The 22,448-nt window shown below is 47.8% G+C and overlaps 1 protein-coding gene across 2 annotated transcripts in view; it reads right to left on the bottom strand.

Moving 5' to 3' along the window:
• The window catches only part of AKAP6 (A-kinase anchoring protein 6), a 460,428-nt gene that overhangs the window by 295,971 nt on the left and 142,009 nt on the right, over window positions 1–22,448 (bottom strand). For both annotated transcript variants that reach the window (XM_075329663.1, XM_075329664.1), the window contains exons 3-4: window positions 9,786–10,037; window positions 996–2,138 (exon numbers count right to left, since the gene is read on the bottom strand). In XM_075329663.1, coding sequence (XP_075185778.1) covers window positions 996–2,138; window positions 9,786–10,037 — 1,395 coding nt within the window. The remainder of the gene's footprint in view (window positions 1–995; window positions 2,139–9,785; window positions 10,038–22,448) is intronic.

Genomic DNA, 22,448 nt, shown 5'->3' with positions numbered 1-22,448 from the left:
CATCTCGCTCCAACGGTTCCGGACCACGCCTGACACCATCACGGCTTCCGAACCTGAGCTCCGTCACCCGGACCACCATCAGTGACCTCGTGGTCCCAGGGACTTCTCCATTTTCTCCCAGTGCACGGACTGTCCTGCTACCTAAAGTGCTCCGGCCACCGGACTCCTTTCCCTCATCCGGGAGTTCGGCCCAGTGGATCCACCTCCAGGGTCTACCCGTCCATCTGGCCCTAACAGATACCCGGTGGGTGTTTGGTACAAACCCCAAACTTTACAGTTCAGTTTTGCTCATCCCTAGTTAGCAATCATTTTGAATAACCCACAAATAATGTCATATTTCCCCTGTCATCTCCAGGGACTACAGAAGCTGGACCAGTGGAAATCAACTGATTACCCAGATGGCTTTTATTAAAAAAGGGATTGACTTCATGGAGTAAACCCATAATTTAAATTACCTACACGAATAATAGATTTTCTATTATAAGTAATGAAGATATGAGCTACGAGTTATGGCTTTCTTCTTGCATGAGCTTGTAATTGTATAAGATTTTCCTTAAGAAGGACCTGTCACTTTCCATCAAATATTTATTTTTTCCAATTTAAAGTTTTATTGATTTCAAAAGAGGAAAAAACAAACAGAATAGATGTCCATCTTATTAAAGTAAGGATATACAAAGAGCCCTGACGACAAATCAAAGCCTCAGGCTCAACAACCTTACATCAGTAATTAAGAAATACCTGTACAACAAATATCCATCAAACATTTTTGTTCCTATGCCTTTCCATTCCTGGTATCCCTCTTCTTTTTAGTGACTATAGTTTTAAATTGAGGATCATAAGAGGAACAAAATAAAAAATCCCAATTCAGGAGAACAACTACATTTAGACCTGTAAAAAAATACATACTTATGGTAAGTGACAGGTATTCTTTAAAGTAACAAACCACAAAATACAAATTGTCCCCCTGTATGATTAATGATCGATGGTCCACTTACCTGAATTTTTTCCCACACATGGCGATCATTGTCCTGTCTCTGTATGTCCCACATGAGCCTCTGTATAAGTGCTGCTCTGTTCTGTCGTACACTGTTTGCTGGAGCTCCAGATTGTGGCGTTGACCGCCCACTGCCATTCAAATACAGCGCCATCTCACTGGGTGTACTCGGAGAGATACAACGGGGTGAGCTAGGCCCAAGCTCTGAGCCTGAACTTATCTCCCAGTCCTCCACATCCCGTAGTGCTGGTTGGGGTTCTTCAGGAGTTGGAGATACCAGCTGTGAAAGGCTACCTAGGCGCAAGGCAAGAAGGTCTGCTTGGTGTAAGTGAGGGGGTAATGCTAAGAACTCATCGGACCCATACCAACTGTCAGTCCCCAATTCCTGTGGAGGTGAATCCAGCAGTCTGTTATCCTGTTGGTCTTTCTGACATTCAATTGGTGTGCTGCACAGTGAGTGATTACAATTGCTGGGTGACTCTCTACCATCTAGATCCTGCTGGTCCTCACTGTAGTGCTCTCTTGCCTCCATATTTAGTTTGCTGACGTCATCTTCAAGTACTTGACTTGGAAGAAATGATGGGACTGAGGAGTATGTGGGAGTCAGACTAAGACCAAAGTGTTTTTTAGGGGAAATGGGACACGCTGTCAAAGAAGAGTTAGGGTCATTGGATGACTGGTTGTCTGCTGGGGCCCAGTTAGTCAAATCATTCAGAAACAGTCCCCTCTTTGGCAAGGAGGGACGTGTAGGGGAATCTCCACCATGGTCACTGCTTTCTTGAAGAGGTCTTTTTGGCGTGGTGCTTTCACTGGGAGTGAACATTTTAAAAGACTGCTGTCCTGGCTCATCAAGCTGTTTAGGTGCTATATCTTGTTCCATCTCTGCATTAAGGATGACGTCTTTGTCAGAAATCAAAGTCAGCAGGCCCGGACCCTTAACCAGATCTGGAAACTCCTGTTGCATAGCGTTGTATGTCCAATCTTCTAACGGCTTTGCAGGAGGAGGCGGTGTGTCCTCCTCCCGGGGACTATAATCTGACAACTCAAATGCTGTGATCCCACAATCTAGAGAGAGATAATCTGGGGGGCATCTGATGGTCAACTGACCTGAGCCATCCACTTCAGTGAGAGCATCCAGCCTATCCTGAAAGAAAAAAAAAAAGAGTTCAATTGACTATTTTATATATTCTATCATTCCCTAAGAAATCCATATACCATACTCAATATACTGACTCCAAATATTTTTCACCAAATTCTCCCACTGGGTACAGTACATAATACTATGGGACAAACTAATGCACTCTCTAAGGATATGAGGATTGCAGCAAAAATTCACCTGCAAATCCTGATGTAAATTTCCATGGGGTCCTACAATGCTCAGCTCTTAAAGAGGACCAATCACCAGGATTTTTCTATATAAACTAAAGCCAGTGCTATACTGGCACTATCATGCAGATTCTCTACATACCTTTAGTTGTGAGATCGGATGTATACTTTCTGAAACATAGGCAAGTAAAGTTTGTGCAATGCACTGTTATTTGATTGATAGCAGCTATACAATATCTAATAGGTGGGTCGGGTTTTTCTAGTTATTCCCGCCCCTGTCTGTCCTTCCTCCCCTTGTCTCTGTTATTACATGGGGAGGAAGGAGGTAGGAAGGACAGGCAGGCAGACAGGGGTGGGAATAACTAGCAAAACCCGACCCACCTAGTAGATATTCTGTAGCTGATATCAATCAAATAACAGTGAATTTCCCAAACTTCACTTGCCTGTATTTCAGAAAGTATACATCCGATCTGACAACTAAAGGTATATATAGAATCAGCCTGACAGCGCCAGTTTAGCACTGACTTTAGTTTATATCGGAAAAACCTGCTGGTTGGTCCTCTTTAAGGCCCTTTGGGCCTGGTTGCTCGTAAGAATTGCTCTTTAGGGTATGTGCACATGAAGTTTTTTTTAAGTGGGTTTCGGAGAGGACCTGTTTCAAGAAGGTTTAAAAGATGTCAAACCATTAAAAGTAGTAAGTGGACCATTAGGCTATGTGCGCACACTGTGAATTAACTGCAGATTTTACCGCGGATTTGCTGCAGATTTGCTGCAGAAAATGTGTCTAACATTTCTGCAGTCAATCCCCAGCAAAACCTATGGGTATAAAAAAAATGCTGTGTGCACACTGCGTTTTTTTATACCTGTGGATTTACCCGCGGAATTTCCGCTGTGGAATTAATGTGCATTTCACTTCTTTTCTGCAGAAACCTGCGTTTTTTTGCCATAGATAATAGTAAAAAACGACAAAGACCAACCCGTGGAAAAGCCGCGGCAAAAATACGGGTGCGGTTTGACCGCGTTTTTTGCCGCAGGTGCAGATTTTTCTTCTAAAAAGTACATTTTCTAGTGCGCACATAGCCTTAATCAGGTGTTTTCAGCTGTGAAGACACTCTATACTTTATATTGCAAGGGTCAAAAACTGCTCACAGCCAAAAAGAATAAAAAAGCATTTAGGAAACGACAAAAAAACGCAAAAAAAGACTCCTCAGGAAAATAAACAGCAACATTTCATGAAGTGTTTTGCTCTGGAAAACTTGTTGGGTTCAACTGACTGTAAAGGATGTTGTGTGCTCATACCCTTAAACAAGCTTTACACGCTGCGATCTCGCTAGCGAGATCGCAAGCGATCGTATCCGCCCCCGTTGGTTGTGCGACACGGGCAAATCGCTGGCCGTGCCGCATAACCTTGCTTAACCCCGTCACTCGCACTTACCTGCCCTGCGACGTTGCTCTGGCCGGCGTACCGCCTCCTTTCTAAGGGGGCGGTTCGTGCGGCGTCACAGCGATGTCACACGGCAGGCGTCCAATAGAAGCAGAGGGGCGGAGATGAGCGGGACGTAATATCCCACCCACCTCCTTCCTTCCTCATTGCTGGTGGAGGCAGGTAAGGAGATGTTCCTCGCTCCTGCGGTGTCACACACAGCGATGTGTGCTGCCGCAGGAACGACGAACAACATCGCTAATAAGCAGACAATTTTTGGTTTCAGGACGACCTCTCCGCGGCAAACGATTTTTGCCACTTTTGCGATTGTTTAAGGTCACTCATAAGTGTCACACACTACAATATCGTTAATGACGCCGGATGTGCTTCACAAACACCGTGTCCCCGACGATAATTCATTAACGATATCGTAGCGTGTAAAGCCCACTTTAGGCTAAATTTACATGTCAAGTTTTTTCATACCATTGTTTGTGCTTCATCATCATCAGTAGTTAGTTTACTTTTTTTTTACAATCAGCTTCATCAGGTTTTTTTTAATATAGAAAAAAAACTGATGTAGGTTTCTAGAGGTTCTCCAAGCAAACAATTACTAAAAAAAAGAGACAACAGTGCTGTAATTTTATTTTTTGTGTGGCAGGAAGAGAATTTGACTGGGACATTTCACCTGTCAAACCGTATCGGAGAAGTCCTAAGATGAGCTCAGGGAGGCCAGAAACCTAGTTATGGCTAGATCAAATGGGCAAATTGGGTCTTGAAATAGGACATCTTTTTTTCATACAAATCACTGGTTTGCAAAAATAACCCACCCTGACACATATACAGTATTCATAGACTGTAATGTATTAGTGTGCTGTCCCTAACAGTACGTTCACACAAACGTATGACTCGGACGAGTGTGATACGAGAAAATCTCGCATTGCACTCAGACCAATGTTATTCTATGAGGGAGAGCAGATGGTCAGCTTTTTTCTCATCCAGATTCCGCGAGAGCTGTGTCACTCACACACATACAAGTCTATGGGTGTGAGTGAAACATCGGACTGCACTCGGATGACATCCAAGTGCAATGCGATAATCGCATCAGATAACAATGGAGGAGATGGGGAGAGTAATCCCTCCCTCTCCTCCGCAGCTGTGATCCGATCATAGTATCGGATCACAGTTGCATGACACTTGGTAACGCTGGCAGCACAGCGGGAGCCGAGGGTCATTAGCATATCGCATCCAATCCACTCACATCGGATGACATACCCTCGTGTGAATCCAGCCTAAAAACAGTAACAATATGTATACTAAACACTGATGTGTGAATAAGCCCTTAGGCTAAGTTCATAGAAACATATTTTCAGTCTGTGTGCCATTTATGTGCGGAATGGACCACATATGGACAGCACAATCTTAAAGGGTTTGTACAATTTCAGGAAAGTGGGCTCCAAACTCTGTAAAGCACATAAAAACTCAGCAGGTTCCTATGTCCAGCACTGGCTCTATGGTGCGCACCCAGTCCCAGTGTTTTAATGCCAGTCTACATCACGGCTCTAGCCAGTCATTGAGCTCAGCGGTGCATGGTGTGAACTTCAGTGCACGCTCACTGATCTCAGTGACTGGTTAGAGCCGTGATGTGCGCTGCTGATGTCAAAATAACGGGACCGCAGCAGTGGCGGGGAGCCTGGGCTTGGCCCAGGGAGCATGAGTACCTGTTCAGTTTGTTACTTTATGTATTTTACACTTTCTGAACATGAATATTTTTTCACATGGCCCGACAGTCTGTGTTAAATAAAAAGGTAGCAGGTGCTGTTTTTCAGATGAGACTCATCCATAGATATTAATGGTTGTACAAAGAACAGAGGCCATACAGACAACATCCATTTTTAAACGGATTCATTGTAAGACTAATATATTATATTGTATTAGGCCTTTTATTATTTTAATTGTGGATATAAAAAAGAGATGTTACATGAATGTCAAAAATGAGCATATGGATGACACACAGACCGCTAAATAAAAATCGACAAAAAACAGTCGATTTTTCAGATACTTCTCTGAACTTAACTTGTATTTGAGATCTGTGTTGTGATCCAATTGTATAAAAAAGACCCTGATTCTGTGATTGCTCAGAGGACGAGCAGATCTTACAGGGGTCGTCCTTCAATAGTGCCACACATTTCCCAGGTCATACTCACTCCCTTAGGCCTCCTTCATGCATCACAGTTTACAGTATGTGTGGTGTATGTTTTCACATGACACATTCACAAAAGTACTCATTAAAATCTAAACAGACCGTGTGTTCATGTAAATCACAGGTGTGGAGACATGTTCGTTTTTAACAGTCAGCACGGATAAAAAGGGCCAGTAGAAGTCTGTGGGTCCATGAAAAACATGTATGGCACACAGAAAACATCCGTGTGACATACATGTGCCGTCCATGTGACATGTACCAGAATTAAATGCATTCAAGAGATTAATGTTTTTAATGTGTTAAAGACGTGCATAGATAATAAATAGAGACATGATAGATACATAGATAGATTGATAGACGATGTTAGCTAATAGTTATTAAAATATTTTTATGGTGTGTGTGTTTCTTTTTTTTTTATTTCTGCTTTAGTAATGGGGTTGCCTGATAGACACCTCTCCTTTACTAACATCATTGCTTGATGTCAGCTACGTTTTTGGACAATTCACAGCTGACATCAATGGCAAAAACCAATTACCCCAATCGTCAAAACACCAGGGCAATCGGGAAGAGCCACAGCGAAGTGCAAGAATTGGTGCACCTAATGTAATGTGCAACTTCTGGGCAAGTTGCGGGCTGGTATTTTTAGGCTGGGAAAGGCCCAATAAACATGGACCTTCTCAGCCTAATAATATCAGCCCCTAGCTGTCTGCTTTACCTTTGCTAATAATAAAAAATGGGGGTACCCCATATAGCTTTTTTCTTTTAACTATTTATTTATTTATTTAGTTAATATGTGTAAAATTTATTAGCTATCTTTCTATCGTTCTATCTTTCTATCTATCTATCTATTCACATCTTTAACACATAAAAAATATTTATTTCAATGTCATGAGTTTTTTTCAAGGATGTGTCACACGGATATCATGCAGATGGCACACATATCCTCATGGATGACCACAAGGATGGACAAAACAGAATGTGTCTCACTTGCGTTTTTTCGCGCACTTGTGAAGGGGGCCTTAAATGTAGCTGACCTGCAATACCAAACCCAGAGGCTGGGCAGATGTAATGCAGTTTCTGGAAGTCAGCAGCAATGTTGTTCTAGTTTGCTAGAGTTTTATTAATAAAAAAGACCAGTTAACTATAACAATATCTGTGTATCATTCTCTGCAAGAAGCCTGCTACAGGTACGCCCAAATGCCTTTTGTGTCCCCCATGCTTCATCAAGGATTACACTAAAGGCCCCGTCACACGCATCAATGTATCATGCCCCCGCCCCCGTCGTTTGTGCGTCACGGGCAATTTGTTGACCTTGGCGCACAAAGTCGATAACCCCCTGTCACACGTACTTACCTCCCGAACGACTTTGCTGTGGGCTGGGAACATCCTCTTCCTGAAGGGGAATGGACGTTCGGCGTCACAGCGACATCACACAGCAGCCGCCCAATAAAAGCGGAGGGGCGGAGATGAACGGGACGTAACATCCCGCCCACCTCCATCCTTCCGCATTGCCGGCGGGATGCAGGTAAGCTGTGTTCGTCGTTTCTGGGGTGTCACACGGAGCGATGTGTGCTGCCTCGGGAACGACGAACAACCTACATCCAGGAATGTGACCGACTTTATGAAAATGAACGACGTGTCAACGAGCAACGATAAGGTAAGTATTTTTGCTCGTTCACAGTTGCTCGTAGCTGTCACACGCAACGATATCTCGAACGATGCCAGATGTGCGTCATGGAATCCGTGACCCCCGACGACATATCGCCCGATATATCGTAGCGTGTGACGACGCCTTTAGTTATTTAAAAAAAAAATTCTGAGTTGAAGAATTTCACATTTTCATTATTTTTGTATTTCTTGCATAGAATATTAAAAGACAAAGTCTGCAAAACTCTAAAGGCCTTAGTTGCTAATTCATCAACACCTTTCAGCTGCTTTGCGCCTCCACCAGAAATGTCACTCCAGACAGGAACTGATGGACTTTTGAGGCCTGAATTATACTTAAGCTGTCAGACATACTTGGCCATGCTCAGTCATGTCCTAACTGCCCACTTTTCTAAAATTTGGCAGAGTTGTCTGGGACTGACGTAAAATACCAAAAGCCACATATTCCTTATGAGATTTTAAGAAGTTGTTTTGTTTTTTTTTACAGAAATCCAAAAGCTGTTTGCTGAATCAGAGCTGTATAGTTTAGAAGCAATAAGAAATAATGCATTTAAATGGTTATTCCCTTCTTCATAGATAGGGTACTGTTGGATACTGTTTATTAAAATTTTAGCTATTTTTGAGATATTAAAGGGAACCTGTCAGGCAGGGATTAGTAATATGCACCCAGAACTGCTCGTGGTCCTGAGTGCATATTGCACCTAACAGTCCATGTATCTAGTAGCATATATAAAGAGTATTTCTAAAGATTCTAATGAGTGCACAGACTAGTCGTAAAGGCGTTAGTTCCTGCGCTCATACTGCCTTCTTAGCATGTTAATATGCTACTCAATGCCCATTTTCTAGCATCATCATCAGCAGTAACGCGCGTACCTGTGTCTGTTGTCACTGCCTCAGAACACTGGGTTTAGGGTCAGTGCGCATGATCAGAAGTCTGGGCACTTCCGGTCATGCGCACTAGACCTCTCTGAAGCCGGGACGCATACACCTGGATTCATAGTGCGCATGACCGGAAGTGACGAGACTTCTGATCATGAGCACTGAACCTAAACCCGGCGTTCTGAAGCAGTGATATCGGACACAAGTCACCGCTCATGATGCTGAGAAAAGGGCATTGATTATACTTGTTAGCATGCTAAGAGGGCAGAATGAGCGCAGGAACCAACGTCCTTGCGACTAGTCCCTGCACTCATTAGCATATCATAAAGGATCTTTAAAATACTTTTTCTAAAGATCTCTTTATGTATGCTACTAGATACAGAGACACCAGCCAATCTTCCATGTTGGTACTTGCCAGGCCTCAAACTAAGTAACGTCTGCGATCTGACGAGGGCAGGCACAATGAGTTCAGCATGGCCATTGACAAAGATACAGGGACAGTAGGCAGGGATTAGCATTATGTACCCAGAACTGCTCGTGGTTATGGTTGCATATTGGACCTGACAGGTTCCCTATAAAACCTTCCTTTTATTTTGTTGATAGCTCATTGCCTAGGTGACCAGCCACCACTGCAATTATTGGTGGTCAGACACACAGTGCTTGCAAGCTCTATTCTATTGAGTGTGTAAAACCCACAGTTTTAAAGCTGGCAAGATGGCTAGAGTGAGCTGTTACCTCCTATTCCTGGCCAGCTTCAAGGCAGTGATTAAAAGCTAGAAAGCAGCGGTGGTCGGTCTCTTAGGCAACAAACAGTAAACAAAAGAAAATTGTTACTATCTCAAGAACGGCTGCAAATTTTAATTAACAGTAAATAGCAAAAGTGTTTGTTTTTATAAACACTATCCAACAATATCCATCTAGGAAGATGGGAACAAACCTTCAATAAAGAAAGGAGGATGTCACATACAGAACAAACCAATAGGCAAAAGTTATCAGTGTGGAATCAATATGGAATGCATAACTGTGCAAAAATAAATTAGTTTATGAAGTGGCCCATGGAGATAAAATGACCATTGGGGTCCCAGAAAAATCAGTGAAACCTCCCAGAGAGGTTACATGTTCCTGGCACAAACTATTCTGGCATTATTATATTATCCTCTAACTTTAAAAGGATCAATAAATTAGAAAGTATAGTACAAAATCAGTTATGCATATATCGGAGGAGCATATATGACTAGCTAATATGTTGGGTTGGATTGAAGGATATATATATATATAGATTGTGTGCTGCTTCTTGCCTCTTGTTCCTCCTTTGTGAAGGCCTGCAGGATGTCAGTCTGCCGGGTGTAGTTGCCGTTGCTGTCCTGCAGCCCCTGGAGGATCCTTTCCCTCAGGACCAGCACAGACACCCGCAGCTGATGCCACAGGAGCTGCACTGTATGGATATCAACAATCACATTCACGGAGTACGACAGGAGCTTCAGGGAAAACTCTGTGTCCAGGAGGGCATGGATCTGTTCCACGTGATCTGAGATATCCTCACAAATTTCCTGCCATATAGAGAGAAAAATCAATATTAGAGAGGAAAATAAACCAACGGGAGAAGTACATACACCCTGATGAAGGGCGATTGTCTATATAAATACATAAATACGATAACAAAAGGATAATGAAATACCAAAGCGTGCAAGACAGTAGAATATTTATATATAACCTAAATGGCGTAAAACTAAAGGACAATAAAATAAAATTAAAAACATTGGTAACAGTGAACAAAGAAGCCACAGCATAAGGTGACAATGACGTAACAAACAGCATATGAACCTCTACGACAAAACTACTAAAGCTTATACCACAACTGCAGACTGTGATTCGGACCCCGAAAGAGTGTGTGACGTGCTCCTACAATGTGCGATGAATCGGCCTGTTGTCTTTGTATAAGCGAGCATGGCACCGGGCAGCCCCCGGTTGTGTCTGTGCGTGTCCTGGTATCCATGACATAAGAGGACAGCTGCCATTACACTTTCAGCTGTCGAGACAATTTGCTTCTAAAACACACAAACACACTAAGCTGTTTCAATTGCTCGCACTGTCGGAGGCTTTACTGCCAAAAGCTTTATATTTCCCTTTATGGCACGTAAGACGGCGTCCATTGATCTTTCACGAGTATACGGTGCTATATACTTGCACTACAGGGTTATACAGAAATACATTTTATAAACAAATTCATTATCATGCCCTACAAATGCGTTTCATTGGCTATAAACATATGCTAGAGTATAATGCAGACAAATCCAGCCATGGAGCCCCAACGTCACCCAGCAAGTGACTCCAACAGGGAACTTTAGAACAATCACCAACATGGAAAATCATCCTTACAGATCCTACCTGGCCACCATGGACTCCTCAGCACCTGGTCTGTCAATCACGCCGGGATTTAGGGCCTTTCCCAGAGTCAGAGAGGGCCGAGAGTCTGCACCATGTCGTGTGCGAGGCTGGTCGCTCAATGACCCTCCCAAGGACTATTTTTAGGAGCTGATTTCTCACCCAGGGGAATGTGATAGAAGATGGGAGAGACTCTTTAACAAGAAGCAGCCTAGAAGGCTGACACATTTCACTGTCAAGTTAGCAGAATACACTTATCTGTGCTTTACTGCTCGGTAATTCAGATTACCCTGGAACATATCACAATATTACTGAGTCACAATACAGTGATGGATAGCCGGACAGGCTGTTACACTAACGCACATATCTTCAGCTTTATTGAATCAGCCCTGTTTAGAGGCTTTACATTGTTAAGCCCACCTACCTCCTGCATTATTACGTCTTATACATTACATGATGTGGAAAAAATACTACAAACTAAGAATGCTTTAAAAAAAAAAAAATAGTTTTTAATAGTTTATTATTAACTATTAACTATTAATAGTTAATAGTTTATTTTTATCAATTAACAAAAAAACAACTACATGAATGAAGAAGAGAAAAATCAATATTTGGGGCAACAATATTGTCCTCAAAACAGCGACAAAGCACCAATACTTCTAGGTCCTCTTGTGCACTGTTGTTCATGGAACTCGGCAGGGAGGTTGTTCCAAACATTTTGGAGAACTAACCACAGATCTTTTGTGGATATCAGCTTGTGAAGATCCTTGGACCTCTTCTCATAATGCACCTGTCACACTCGCCAAGTGTAGCAAGCAAACGTGGCGAGATGCATCTGTCTCGGGCGGCGGGGCACTGCGCCCACCACGCTCGGGTCCGGCGCTGCTGCTGCTCGGTGGCTCGAGCGGTGGGCCGGATCCGGGGACTCGAGCGGCGCTCCTCGCCCGTGAGTAAAAGGGGCGTTTTGTTGGGGTTTGGGATGTCGGTTCGTGACGCCACCCACGGTGTGTGGTGAGGTTGGGGCACCAGCGCTGCTCTGTACGGGGATCCCGGGAGCGATGGCAGGGAGCAGCTGAGATGTTTCTCTCCCCTCCGTGGGTAGGGGGATTTTGGTAGTCCCGGGGCCCGGAGTTGTTGTCTGTTTGGTGGATTGCGGGGCCTGACCAGGTGCAGGGTCGCGGGGCAGCGCAGTGCCAGACGGCACGGTGGTACTTACTCAGCCAGTAACACACACGGAGTCTCTGGTAAAACAAACGGCTGGATGGACAAGTCCCACAGACGGCTGCGACGGTCACTCCCGGTAGGTTGGCGGTAACTGTTTCTCCCTGCACCGGTATTATGTTCTCGGCCCCGATGGCTTCCCACCGGTAACCCGCTCCCCAGCGGTAGGTGGGCTAAGGGAGCCCTGTTTGCCCGCAGGCTCTGGCCCTGGGAGCTCTAGCTCTGGCGGTAGCTTTCTCTCCCTCACGGTTTGGACGGTTGCCTTCAGTCGGGTCTTTACTGCTGGGAAACCCCGGAGGTTCCCGTCGCTGACAGATTTGACCGGTTTAACGGCGACTCCTAGCCTGGTCGGGGTTCGTAGGCCCTGCCGGATGGTGCTGGCTTCTCTTCGCTCCCCGATCCGGTACCGGCGGGCCACCGCCCGTCCCCGGTCCTTTCGGTTGTGCGTCAATCGGTCTTTCCTGCAGACAGTCACCACCGTCTCCCAACCTTGCTGTCAGGTGCCCGGGCCACGTACCCGGACATGGCCAGTCAGTTCCTCCACCACCACTTCCCCTGACTCTCTCTCCTACTTGTCACTCTCCCTCAACTCAACTCAACTCAACTCCCTTCCTTTTCCCGCCTCCAGGACTGTGAACTCCTCGGTGGGAGGAGCCAACCGCCTGGCTCCGCCCCACCTGGTGTGGACATCAGCCCCTGGAGGGAGGCAACAAGGATTTGTGTCTGACTTTGATGTTCCTAACCGGGGTGTGGGGTGTGTTGTTGCAGTACCTGTGACGTCCTGGCTTGTCCAGGGCGCCACAGTCCCCCTTGGTTAAACGCAGACCGTCCGCGGGCTGCTCATCCATCACCGGTTTTATTTTCACAACCGCAAAATGATAGAAAATGGTAAAACATATAAAATCACAACATTATATAATGGTACGGCTTCTGCTCTCCCCCCGCCCAAACAACCTGGCCCTGATGCTGCCCCTAAGAAGTGGGCAGCACCCCTTGCCCCAGTCCAGAACCAAATTGCCCGAGCGGGTACGGTCTCTTTCAGGGGACCCACGTCCATGGGGGACCCCTGACCCCGGAGGATTGGCACCGGTTACGGTAGTGGCGGGCCTCCTCCAGGAACCAAAAGATGGCCGCAGAGTCCTGGCGTCCCTGCCTCTATAGCCGCGGTCTACATGTGGCCAGACGCCATCTGTGCCCCCTTGGTTTCTTTCCGGCACCTCCTCTTCAGGGGCGGAGCTTCGGCTTTCACGCCTCCACTGCTCGGGAAGACGCTCGAGCGGGGAACTTTTCGTGCCCAAGATGGCGGCTTCCGAAAATTTTCTGCCGGACATCTCTGGCGGGACACAAGGCGCACTTCTACCAGGCGGTAGAACGGTAGGATCCTGTTCGTGACGCCAAGTTGTCGCGGGTGGCGGGGCGCTGCACCCACCACGCTTGGGTCCGGCGCTGCTGCTGCTCGGTGGCTCGAGCGGTGGGCCGGATCCGGGGACTCGAGCGGCGCTCCTCGCCCGTGAGTAAAAGGGGCATTTTGTTGGGGTTTGGGATGTCGGTTCGTGACGCCACCCACGGTGTGTGGTGAGGTTGGGGCACCAGCGCTGCTCTGTACGGGGATCCCGGGAGCGATGACAGGGAGCAGCTGAGATGTTTCTCTCCCCTCCGTGGGTAGGGGGATTTTGGTAGTCCCGGGGCCCGGAGTTGTTGTCTGTTTGGTGGATTGCGGGACCTGACCAGGTGCAGGGTCACGGGGCAGCGCAGTGCCAGACGGCATGGTGGTACTTACTCAGCCAGTAACGCACACGGAGTCTCTGGCAAAACAAATGGCTGGATGGACAAGTCCCACAGACGGCTGCGACGGTCACTCCCGGTAGGTTGGCGGTAACTGTTTCTCCCTGCACCAGTATTATGTTCTCGGCCCCGATGGCTTCCCACCGGTAACCCGCTCCCCAGCGGTAGGTGGGCTAAGGGAGCCCTGTTTGCCCGCAGGCTCTGGCCCTGGGAGCTCTAGCTCTGGCGGTAGCTTTCTCTCCCTCACGGTTTGGACGGTTGCCTTCAGTCGGGTCTTTACTGCTGGGAAACCCCGGAGGTTCCCGTCGTTGACGGATTTGACCGGTTTAACGGCGACTCCTAGCCTGGTCGGGGTCCATAGGCCCTGCCGGATGGTACTGGCTTCTCTTCGCTCCCCGATCCGGTACCGGCGGGCCACCGCCCGTCCCCGGTCCTTTCGGTTGTGCGTCAATCGGCCTCTCCTGCAGATGGTCACCACCATCTGCCAACCTTGCTATCAGGTGCCCGGGCCACGTACCCGGACACGGCCAGTCAGTTCCTCCACTACCACTTCCCCTGACTCTCTCCCTTTCCTACTTGTCACTCTCCCTTAACTCAACTCAACTCAACTCCCTTCCTTTTCCCGCCTCCAGGACTGTGAACTCCTCGGTGGGAGGAGCCAACCGCCTGGCTCCGCCCCACCTGGAGTGGACATCAGCCCCTGGAGGGAGGCAACAAGGATTTGTGTCTGACTTTGATGTTCCTAACCGGGGTGTGGGGTGTGTTGTTGCAGTACCTGTGACGTCCTGGCTTGTCCAGGGCGCCACACATCCAAACCTACGTGCGTATGATTCACAACAAAAAACACAAAAGAGGGGGCACAGGGGACATAAAAACAACAGGAGGCCCTGGAACTAGTGAGAGGAGTAGGTGGGCACCTTCTAACCTCAAGTGCAACTGTCCCTTCTCTCCTCACCAGTCCCTATACAGTCTCCGCAACTGTCGCCAAGCAGGAACCTGAGATTCTATAAAGGTCATCTAGTAACACTGACTAGTGAGGGGCAGGTGGGGTTCACTAGACCTCACCGCTGCACTTAAAAACACAAAAAAACGGCGGTCAAGACACAAATGAGTTTGTATCTTCAGCAGGGAATACTGGGATACCCTGCTATTTGAAGTTGAATGCCATGACTACTGAGCAAGTGTAGCTGATCACTCAGCAAGGAACTGCTTAGGAAAAACCGCAGTAGAAAAACTGGCACTTAACCACTGCAGTGCCAAGAGAAATGAAACCCATTTAAATGAAGAAAAAAAACCCAACCCTATGAGAGGCTCCAAAGGCTGTCATTGGTCTCTACATGCAGGAAATGATTGTGACACCACTACTGACGTGATGATGTTGAGAGATGTCAAGGCTCTGTGGGTCCGGATCATCACTTCCAGGGCTTCTTACTCTTCTTTACACTGAATATCGTTGTTAATGACATTGTTTGTACGTTTGGTGTCATTTTCCTGCTGCAGAATACATTTTGAGCTGATCAGACGCCTGATGATATTACATGATGGATAAGTATAGGCCTGTATTTCTCAGCATTGAGGGCACCATTAATCCTGACCAAATCCCCAACTCAATTTGTTGAAATACAGGCAGAAAAACTTGCAGGGAACCTCCACCGTGCTTCACTATCGCCTTCATTATTTTACCGATTTCAATCCCTTCTGCAAACAAACTGCCCTATGTTATAGCCAGACATTTCACATTTTAACGCATCAGTCCAGAGCAACCACTGCAATTTTTCTGACCCCAGTTCTTATCTGTTCATGTAACAGAAAAAAGAAGAAAAGTATTTGTGACGCCCTGGCCAAGCCAGGTAGTCACAGATAGGGCCCTGCACTACACCGTTCCCTAACAGGTGACAGCAGCCAAACACATAAAACTCTAGTCACCTCCCTCAGTGCTTGATGGACACACCAGGGGGCGGAACCAGGCGGTTGGAAGACGCGCACCTAGGAGTCTCAGACAGCCTGGGGCGGGAAAGTTTAGTTCTGTTCTAGAGTTCAAGTCTAGAGGTCAAGTGGAGAGGTGTGTGGGCTGGCGCTGTGTGCAGCTCCAGCAGAGGAAGGACCCAAACTGAACCGGTGCCAGGGTAGGAGCCCTGGTATTGCTGGCTAGAAGGCAAACGGCGATCTCCGTCTGCAGGAGCCGGGAAGATGGCTCGGTGGAACCGTGGTGGACCGGGACAGGGTAGTGGCCCGCCGATACCGACCCGGGGAACCGACTCCAAAACTGGAGCACAAAGGGTGGTACTTAGACCCTGAAGCTAGGTCCAGAAGCTACTGGGGGCTAGCTTATTCACTGATTGTGGCCAGGACTAGAGGTCCTGTCCCACCCAAAGTCCCGACTGAAGGCAACAGCCAAACGAGGGGGATAGAAAGCCACCGCCACGGCTCAGAGATCCCACGTGCCAGCGTCTGCGGACAAAGGGCTCCTCAGACAACCAAAAGCCGGGAGCGGACTCCTGAAGTTGCAAGCGCAGGCAGTCCACCATCACAAACAGGTGCAGGAGAAAGACAGAGACCACCAACTGGGTGGGGGACCAGACTGCAGCCGGCTGCTGGCACCGACCACCATCACCTTGGTTTACCAGAGACTCGTGTGTTTACTAATAGTGAGTACATCAGTGCCCTCCGGCCGCCCATCTCCCTGCACCGCCAAACACCCCCAACGGGTCCCGGGGCCACCATCCCTGCCCACGGAGGGGTTAACAACTTGCTGCGCAACATCTCCTCCGGGTGCCCCGTAACTGCAGCGGTGGTGTCCATCTTCACAACATCCCGTGGGTGGCGTCACGAACTTAACACGGCTCCGACCGTACACCTACGTCCCCAAACCGCAAACCCCTTTTTGATTGACGTGACCGCAGGACCCCCGGGTCCGGAGACCCTCGAGCCACCCACTGAAGGTCCGGATCCGAGCAGCTCGGCTGCCGAGCACGGGGCGGTACATATTTGCCACAAAATAGTCCAAGTCCTAGTCGGATGTATGGGATACATGTGTGACGCCCTGGCCTATCAGGTCATCACAGGGTATTGTGCAATCTGCCCTTCTGTGCAATATCCACCTCCTCCTTGGTTACGGGTCCCTAACCAAATGGTGTTGCAAAAACCAGCTAATCAAAATCCTAGGAACACTCTGCACCACACCCACCAGACACACCAGTGAACGGCCTGAGTGGAATAGGGTCGCCCACTTGGGGTGGTTGGTTAAGGGGAGGTCAGGAGTGTCAGGAGTCAGTCAGTTGGAGTGAGAGAGTGTGTAGTGTTGGAGGTGGAAATGAGAGGAGGTCAGGACCTGGGCTCCTTTTAAGTACTAGGTAGCAGACGTTGGTCTGGGCCTGGTAAAAGCTGGAACCCCGGTCGCAGGGGATCGTGACAAGGGGCACGGTATTGACGTGGAGGACAGCCGGCGGCCTTGTACCATCACCGGGCAGGGGCCAGGGCACGACGTGGTTCGTGGACCCTAGCTCAGGGAGTAGCTTCAAGCAAGCTGATAATTTTCCCGACAAGAACAGAGCCTTCAAGATCCGCTCTCCACCCACTCCAAAATCGGGGTACTAGCGCAACGAGGGGGATAGGATTTTCCGCACATACGGTCCAGAAAATCCCAAGCGTGAACCCTGAGAGAAAGCTCCCTCAGTTAGCCATACTGGGGAGCGGGATCAAACTAGTTTCAAGCTATAGGGACAAACCAGAGAGAAACAAGGTGCTAAGGGAAAAGTCACAGATCAACAGGCAACGGAAACGGGACCCAGGCGTGCTCCCCCTCAGCAACAGCGGTGTCTAGAACTTTGGTTTACTACAGTTGTCGGTGTCAGCATTATTGGACTGAGTACGGAAGTGGCCCATACCTCCCCAACGGCATCTCCCTGTCACCATCACCGAGTCCCGGGGCATTCCCCCCTACCCATGGAGGGGTTAAACACCTAGCTGCCCACTCCATCGCCACCAGGTACTCCCAGCTGCAGCGGTGGTACTCCACCTTACCACGCATCACGGGTGGCGTCACAAACTATTTAATACACCATTCCCTGTAAAAAAAAAACCCTTTTTATTCAAGTGGTTGCGCGATATCTCCCCACCCGGGTCCGGACGTCCCCTCGAGCCACCGTGGACCCGGATCCGAGCAGCCCCGGCTGCTGACGTGGGGGCGGTACACATGGAATGAAGTCCAGCTGGTCATCAGAGAAAGCACAGTCCGTATAAAAAAAGGATGTATCCAGCAATCTCGGTAAGATAAAATGTAGATTCTTTATTTCACATTGTTTTATAAAATTATGATGAACAAACCATATTAAAAAAGTGGAACAGATGATGCGTTTCGGATCAAAGAGGATCTTTACTCATATCTTAGTTCGTATAACTGTAGTGATTAGGCAACTTGGTATAATAAGGTCACCTCAGATGACGTTACCTACGATCACAGGTGGAGGGCCGTGGGAACCTCCACCTGAGACCGCAAATAGCCTGAGTGACATCACCGCTCATCACTGCAGCTCAGTCTCTGCCTGAGGCTCACAGCGGGTTGTCATGTTCTATGGCTGCTCGCTGTGACTTCAGATGTAGCAGAGCTGGAATCGTTGTCGGACCTTGTTACGGGGGGACCGGCAGATTAGGACCAGGGGGTATATATCCCAATCGCCAGTCGGGGCCCACCGTGCTCCAGATGGTAATTGAGCTGCTGGCATCCTGTGGGTTAGGCAGAGACTATAGAGCTGGATGGCTCTGAGATAACCCAGGGAACCGATCACGTGTGAAGAGACACATCAGACCGGATGACAACCCAGTTAGCGTTTCGGTGGAATTGGCGCAACCCCGACAACATGTGCAGGGAACACGTCAGGCCGGATGGTGACCAGGTAGCATTGACCGAGAAGACCGCTGCGACAGTGCCCCTGTCGGCCACGTGTGTTAGACACGACAGGCCGAGCGGTCCTTCGATTAGCGTTCCTGGTCACTACACGAATGGCCATGTGTGTAGAGGACACGTCAGGCCAAGGGATCACACTAGTAGCGTTAACTGGGAAGCCAAGGAGGATGATAGGTTCACACACCCAATCCTGGAACACCCTGTTAACTCCACAGGGGTCCTGGGGTTTGCTGTCCGTGCGCGTAGGAGGCACAATTGGACAGGTGACGCAGCAGCTGCAACCCAGTTAGCGCCACTGGACTGCTATAGCACAACAGGACTGATAGCAAGGAAGCACCGCGCCTGACCCTCTTGTGCTGAGCCACGAATCTTGGCGTGAAAGGCACCATTCGCCTTGCCCTACCTACCACTTCCAACAAAGCTTAAGCCACCATGAATTCTAAGTGAATATGAGTGAAGACTGCGCATCTCCATGTTGTCTCCAGCCCCTTTTATAACCTAGATCCGCCCCAAATCCAGAGTGGAACCACCAAGGTCCAATAGCAGAGTGCCATATCATCAGCGACGTCACCAGCGGCCTATCCGGAACAGTCATGTCATTGATGACCTCATGCCAGCCACGCCCCAAACACTTCACCAGTCATCGTCTGACGACCAATGGTGAGGTGCCAGATCATAGGGGCGGGCCTCTGCGAGCCAGTCCGGAGTGGCCACGTCATCAGGACACCTGACACTCTCTGCCCCATCAGGGCCTGCCACCTCACGGACATGCTCAGTGAGGTCCTTACTGGACCTAGCCTCTGATGCACTAAGTGCCTGAGCATGCTCAGTAGCCTGAACAACAGACTCAGAAATCAGACTATCTGCCTGAGCATGCTCAGTAGGTACATCCCAGAACTTAGACACAGCACAAAGTACAAGTACCTGTGCAAAGAGGCTGTTAGCATTAATTGTGGGAGCATGCTCAGTAGCCTGAACTGAGGACTTAGTCTCAGAAATGACACAATCAGGCTGAGCATGCTCACTAGGCAAAACATGGGGCTTAGACTCTGGCTGGGGTAAATCGGCGCGAGCATGCGCACTAGCCGCCTCTCCACACTTAGACGTGGTGGAAGGAGCAGCCAACTGGACGACCCGAGGCACGGCAAAGAACGGCAGCCGGCGCCTGGGCACAACAGGAACCGCAGCAGGCTGCTTGCGGCTATGGCGGCGCCGGTTCGTAACAGACCTAATATAGATTACGTCGGACCTGTATGTTTAAGTGGTTAATAAAGAGGTGAAATAGGGTGTTTTTTTGTATTTTATTTCAAATAAAGTATATTTTCAGTGTTTGTGTTTATTTCTTTTCACTTACAGATTAGTATGGGGGGGTCTCATAGACGCCTCACACTACTTATCTAGAGCTTAGTGGCAGCTGTGGGCTGCCATTAACCCCATGTTACCCCAATTGCCACTGCACCAGGTCGATTGAGAAAAGCCAGATAAAGTTATGGGATGGTTGCATCGAAAAGATGCAACAATCCTTGGCAGCTGTAGACTGCTATTTTTTAGACTTGGAGGCCCAATAGACATGGGTCTCCCCAGCCTGAGAATACTAGTCTCCAGTTGGTGTGCTTTATCATGGCTGGGTATCAAAATTGGGGGGGAGGACTGCATGCTGTTTTTTTTAAATTATTTATTTAAATAATTTAAAAAGCTGGATGTGGGTCCTCTTATTTTGATACACAGTCAAGTTAAGCGCCCGTCTGGGAGCTGCAGCTTGTAGCCATATGCTTTATCTGTGCTGGGCATCATAATATGGGGGGACCCTATGACGATTTATTTACTTATTTTTACTCTAATCTACAGTGACCCGCAGACAGGGTCTATGATTGCAAGCAGCCAGACACGCTGTCACACAGGCTGAGGGCACTGTCTGACTGCAACCAGTCACAGATGCCAGGACTGCCGGTGGACGGGGAAAGCCGTGCCTATGCATGAAGGTAAATGAGCGGTCCTGGAAGAAGAGTGAAGAGCTGCGGGAGCAGTTACAGCCACGTGGGAGACTCGGTAAGTATAGCGCGCTTGCCTTATTTTTATTTTACCTTTCTTTTTTATTTATTTCCCAAGTTGCCGGACCCCGATCATTAGCAAGAATTCCCTGAGAACTCGATAGTTTTGAAACCATGCGGATAAAGACTTTATATAGACAGTCCAGGTCCACCCATCACTATTCTTCATGTTTCAATTCAATGTTGAGGACTGTACCTGGTACTTGGTATCTGAGGAGTTGAGGAGCGTACTTTGTTATACTCAGAATCTCAGAATTCCAATGTTCTCTAAGGACTATTTGCTGACATCTAAATCTTATTAAATGACTTTTAATGTATGTTGATTGCTATATTCAGCATTAGGATTGACTCAGCAATTGACTTTTATTGGTTTGCAAGGATGCCCTTGACAGTCCATTACAAAACTACCTGAGAAGATATAAATATTCAAGCAATTCACAGTAATTGTCTCATCCTAAGGCATCAAGACTTCATCAACTCATTTTATGGCATATATTTCAGTATATTTTATAATAATTACACTCCATTAGATATTGTTTGATTAAGGTATAACAATAAAGAATGTTCATTCAATTTGCGTATAAATATGATTATGGTGTGGGGGCAGTGCTCCCCTTTAATGTATTGTATACAGTCACTGATGATAAATTGGGCCACATAAAGGGATCTTAGGTTAGAAGTTAGCTGCTCCCAATTCCCACGTGCGTAAATGCTGGTATAACTTAAAGAATTGGTCATACAGTAATACTCATTGTTATATTATGACCGGCAGATTATAGAGCGACTCAGATATGAATCGGTGAGACTTAAGCCTGCTTTACACCTTTCAATTTCGCATATGATATTGTATGCGATGTGACCCGCCCCCATCGTATGTGCGGCACGTTCAATTTTTTGACCGTGACGCACAATCGATTAAAAGCTGGCACACGTACTTACTTGTCCATACGACCTCGCTGTCGGCGGCGAACATCCACTTCCTGGAGTGGGAGGGACGTTCTGTGCCACAGCGACGTCACGCGGCAGCCGGCCAACAGAAGCAGAGGGGCGGAGATGAGCGGGACGTAAACATCCCGCCCACCTCCTTCCTTCCGCATTGTCGGCGGGAGCCGCGGACGGAGGTAAGCTGTCATTCAATGTTCCCGGGGTGTCACACACTGCGATGTGTGCTGCCTCGGGAACATTGCACAACCGCACGTTCAATTTTTGAGAAATGAACGACGTGCATGCGATGAACGGATTTTCGTTCAATCGCAATTGTACGGAGGTTTTACACGTTACAATCATACTTACGATGCCGGATGTGCGTCACTTACGACGTGACCCCGCCGACACATCGTAAGATTTATTGTAGCGTGTAAAGCGCCCTTTACTGGCTTATAAAATTTTATGCTGAGTGTTAAACAGCAAATTAAGAGAAGTCTTTGTGCGTCCATGATCACAGCCTCACAAGCCTGGGATCAGCCAGCATAATAACATACGTACATAACATGTCATGGGCAGGTGTCAGCTCTTCCACCATGACAAGCTATGTATGTAAATGTGACGCCCTGGCCTATCAGGTCGTCACAGGGTATTGTGCAATCTGCCCTTCTGTGCAATATCCATCTCCT

The sequence above is a fragment of the Anomaloglossus baeobatrachus genome, chromosome 12, assembly GCF_048569485.1.
Source record: "Anomaloglossus baeobatrachus isolate aAnoBae1 chromosome 12, aAnoBae1.hap1, whole genome shotgun sequence".
Classification (NCBI taxonomy): Eukaryota; Metazoa; Chordata; class Amphibia; order Anura; family Aromobatidae; genus Anomaloglossus; species Anomaloglossus baeobatrachus.
This window is presented reverse-complemented; position numbering and strand designations above follow the sequence as displayed.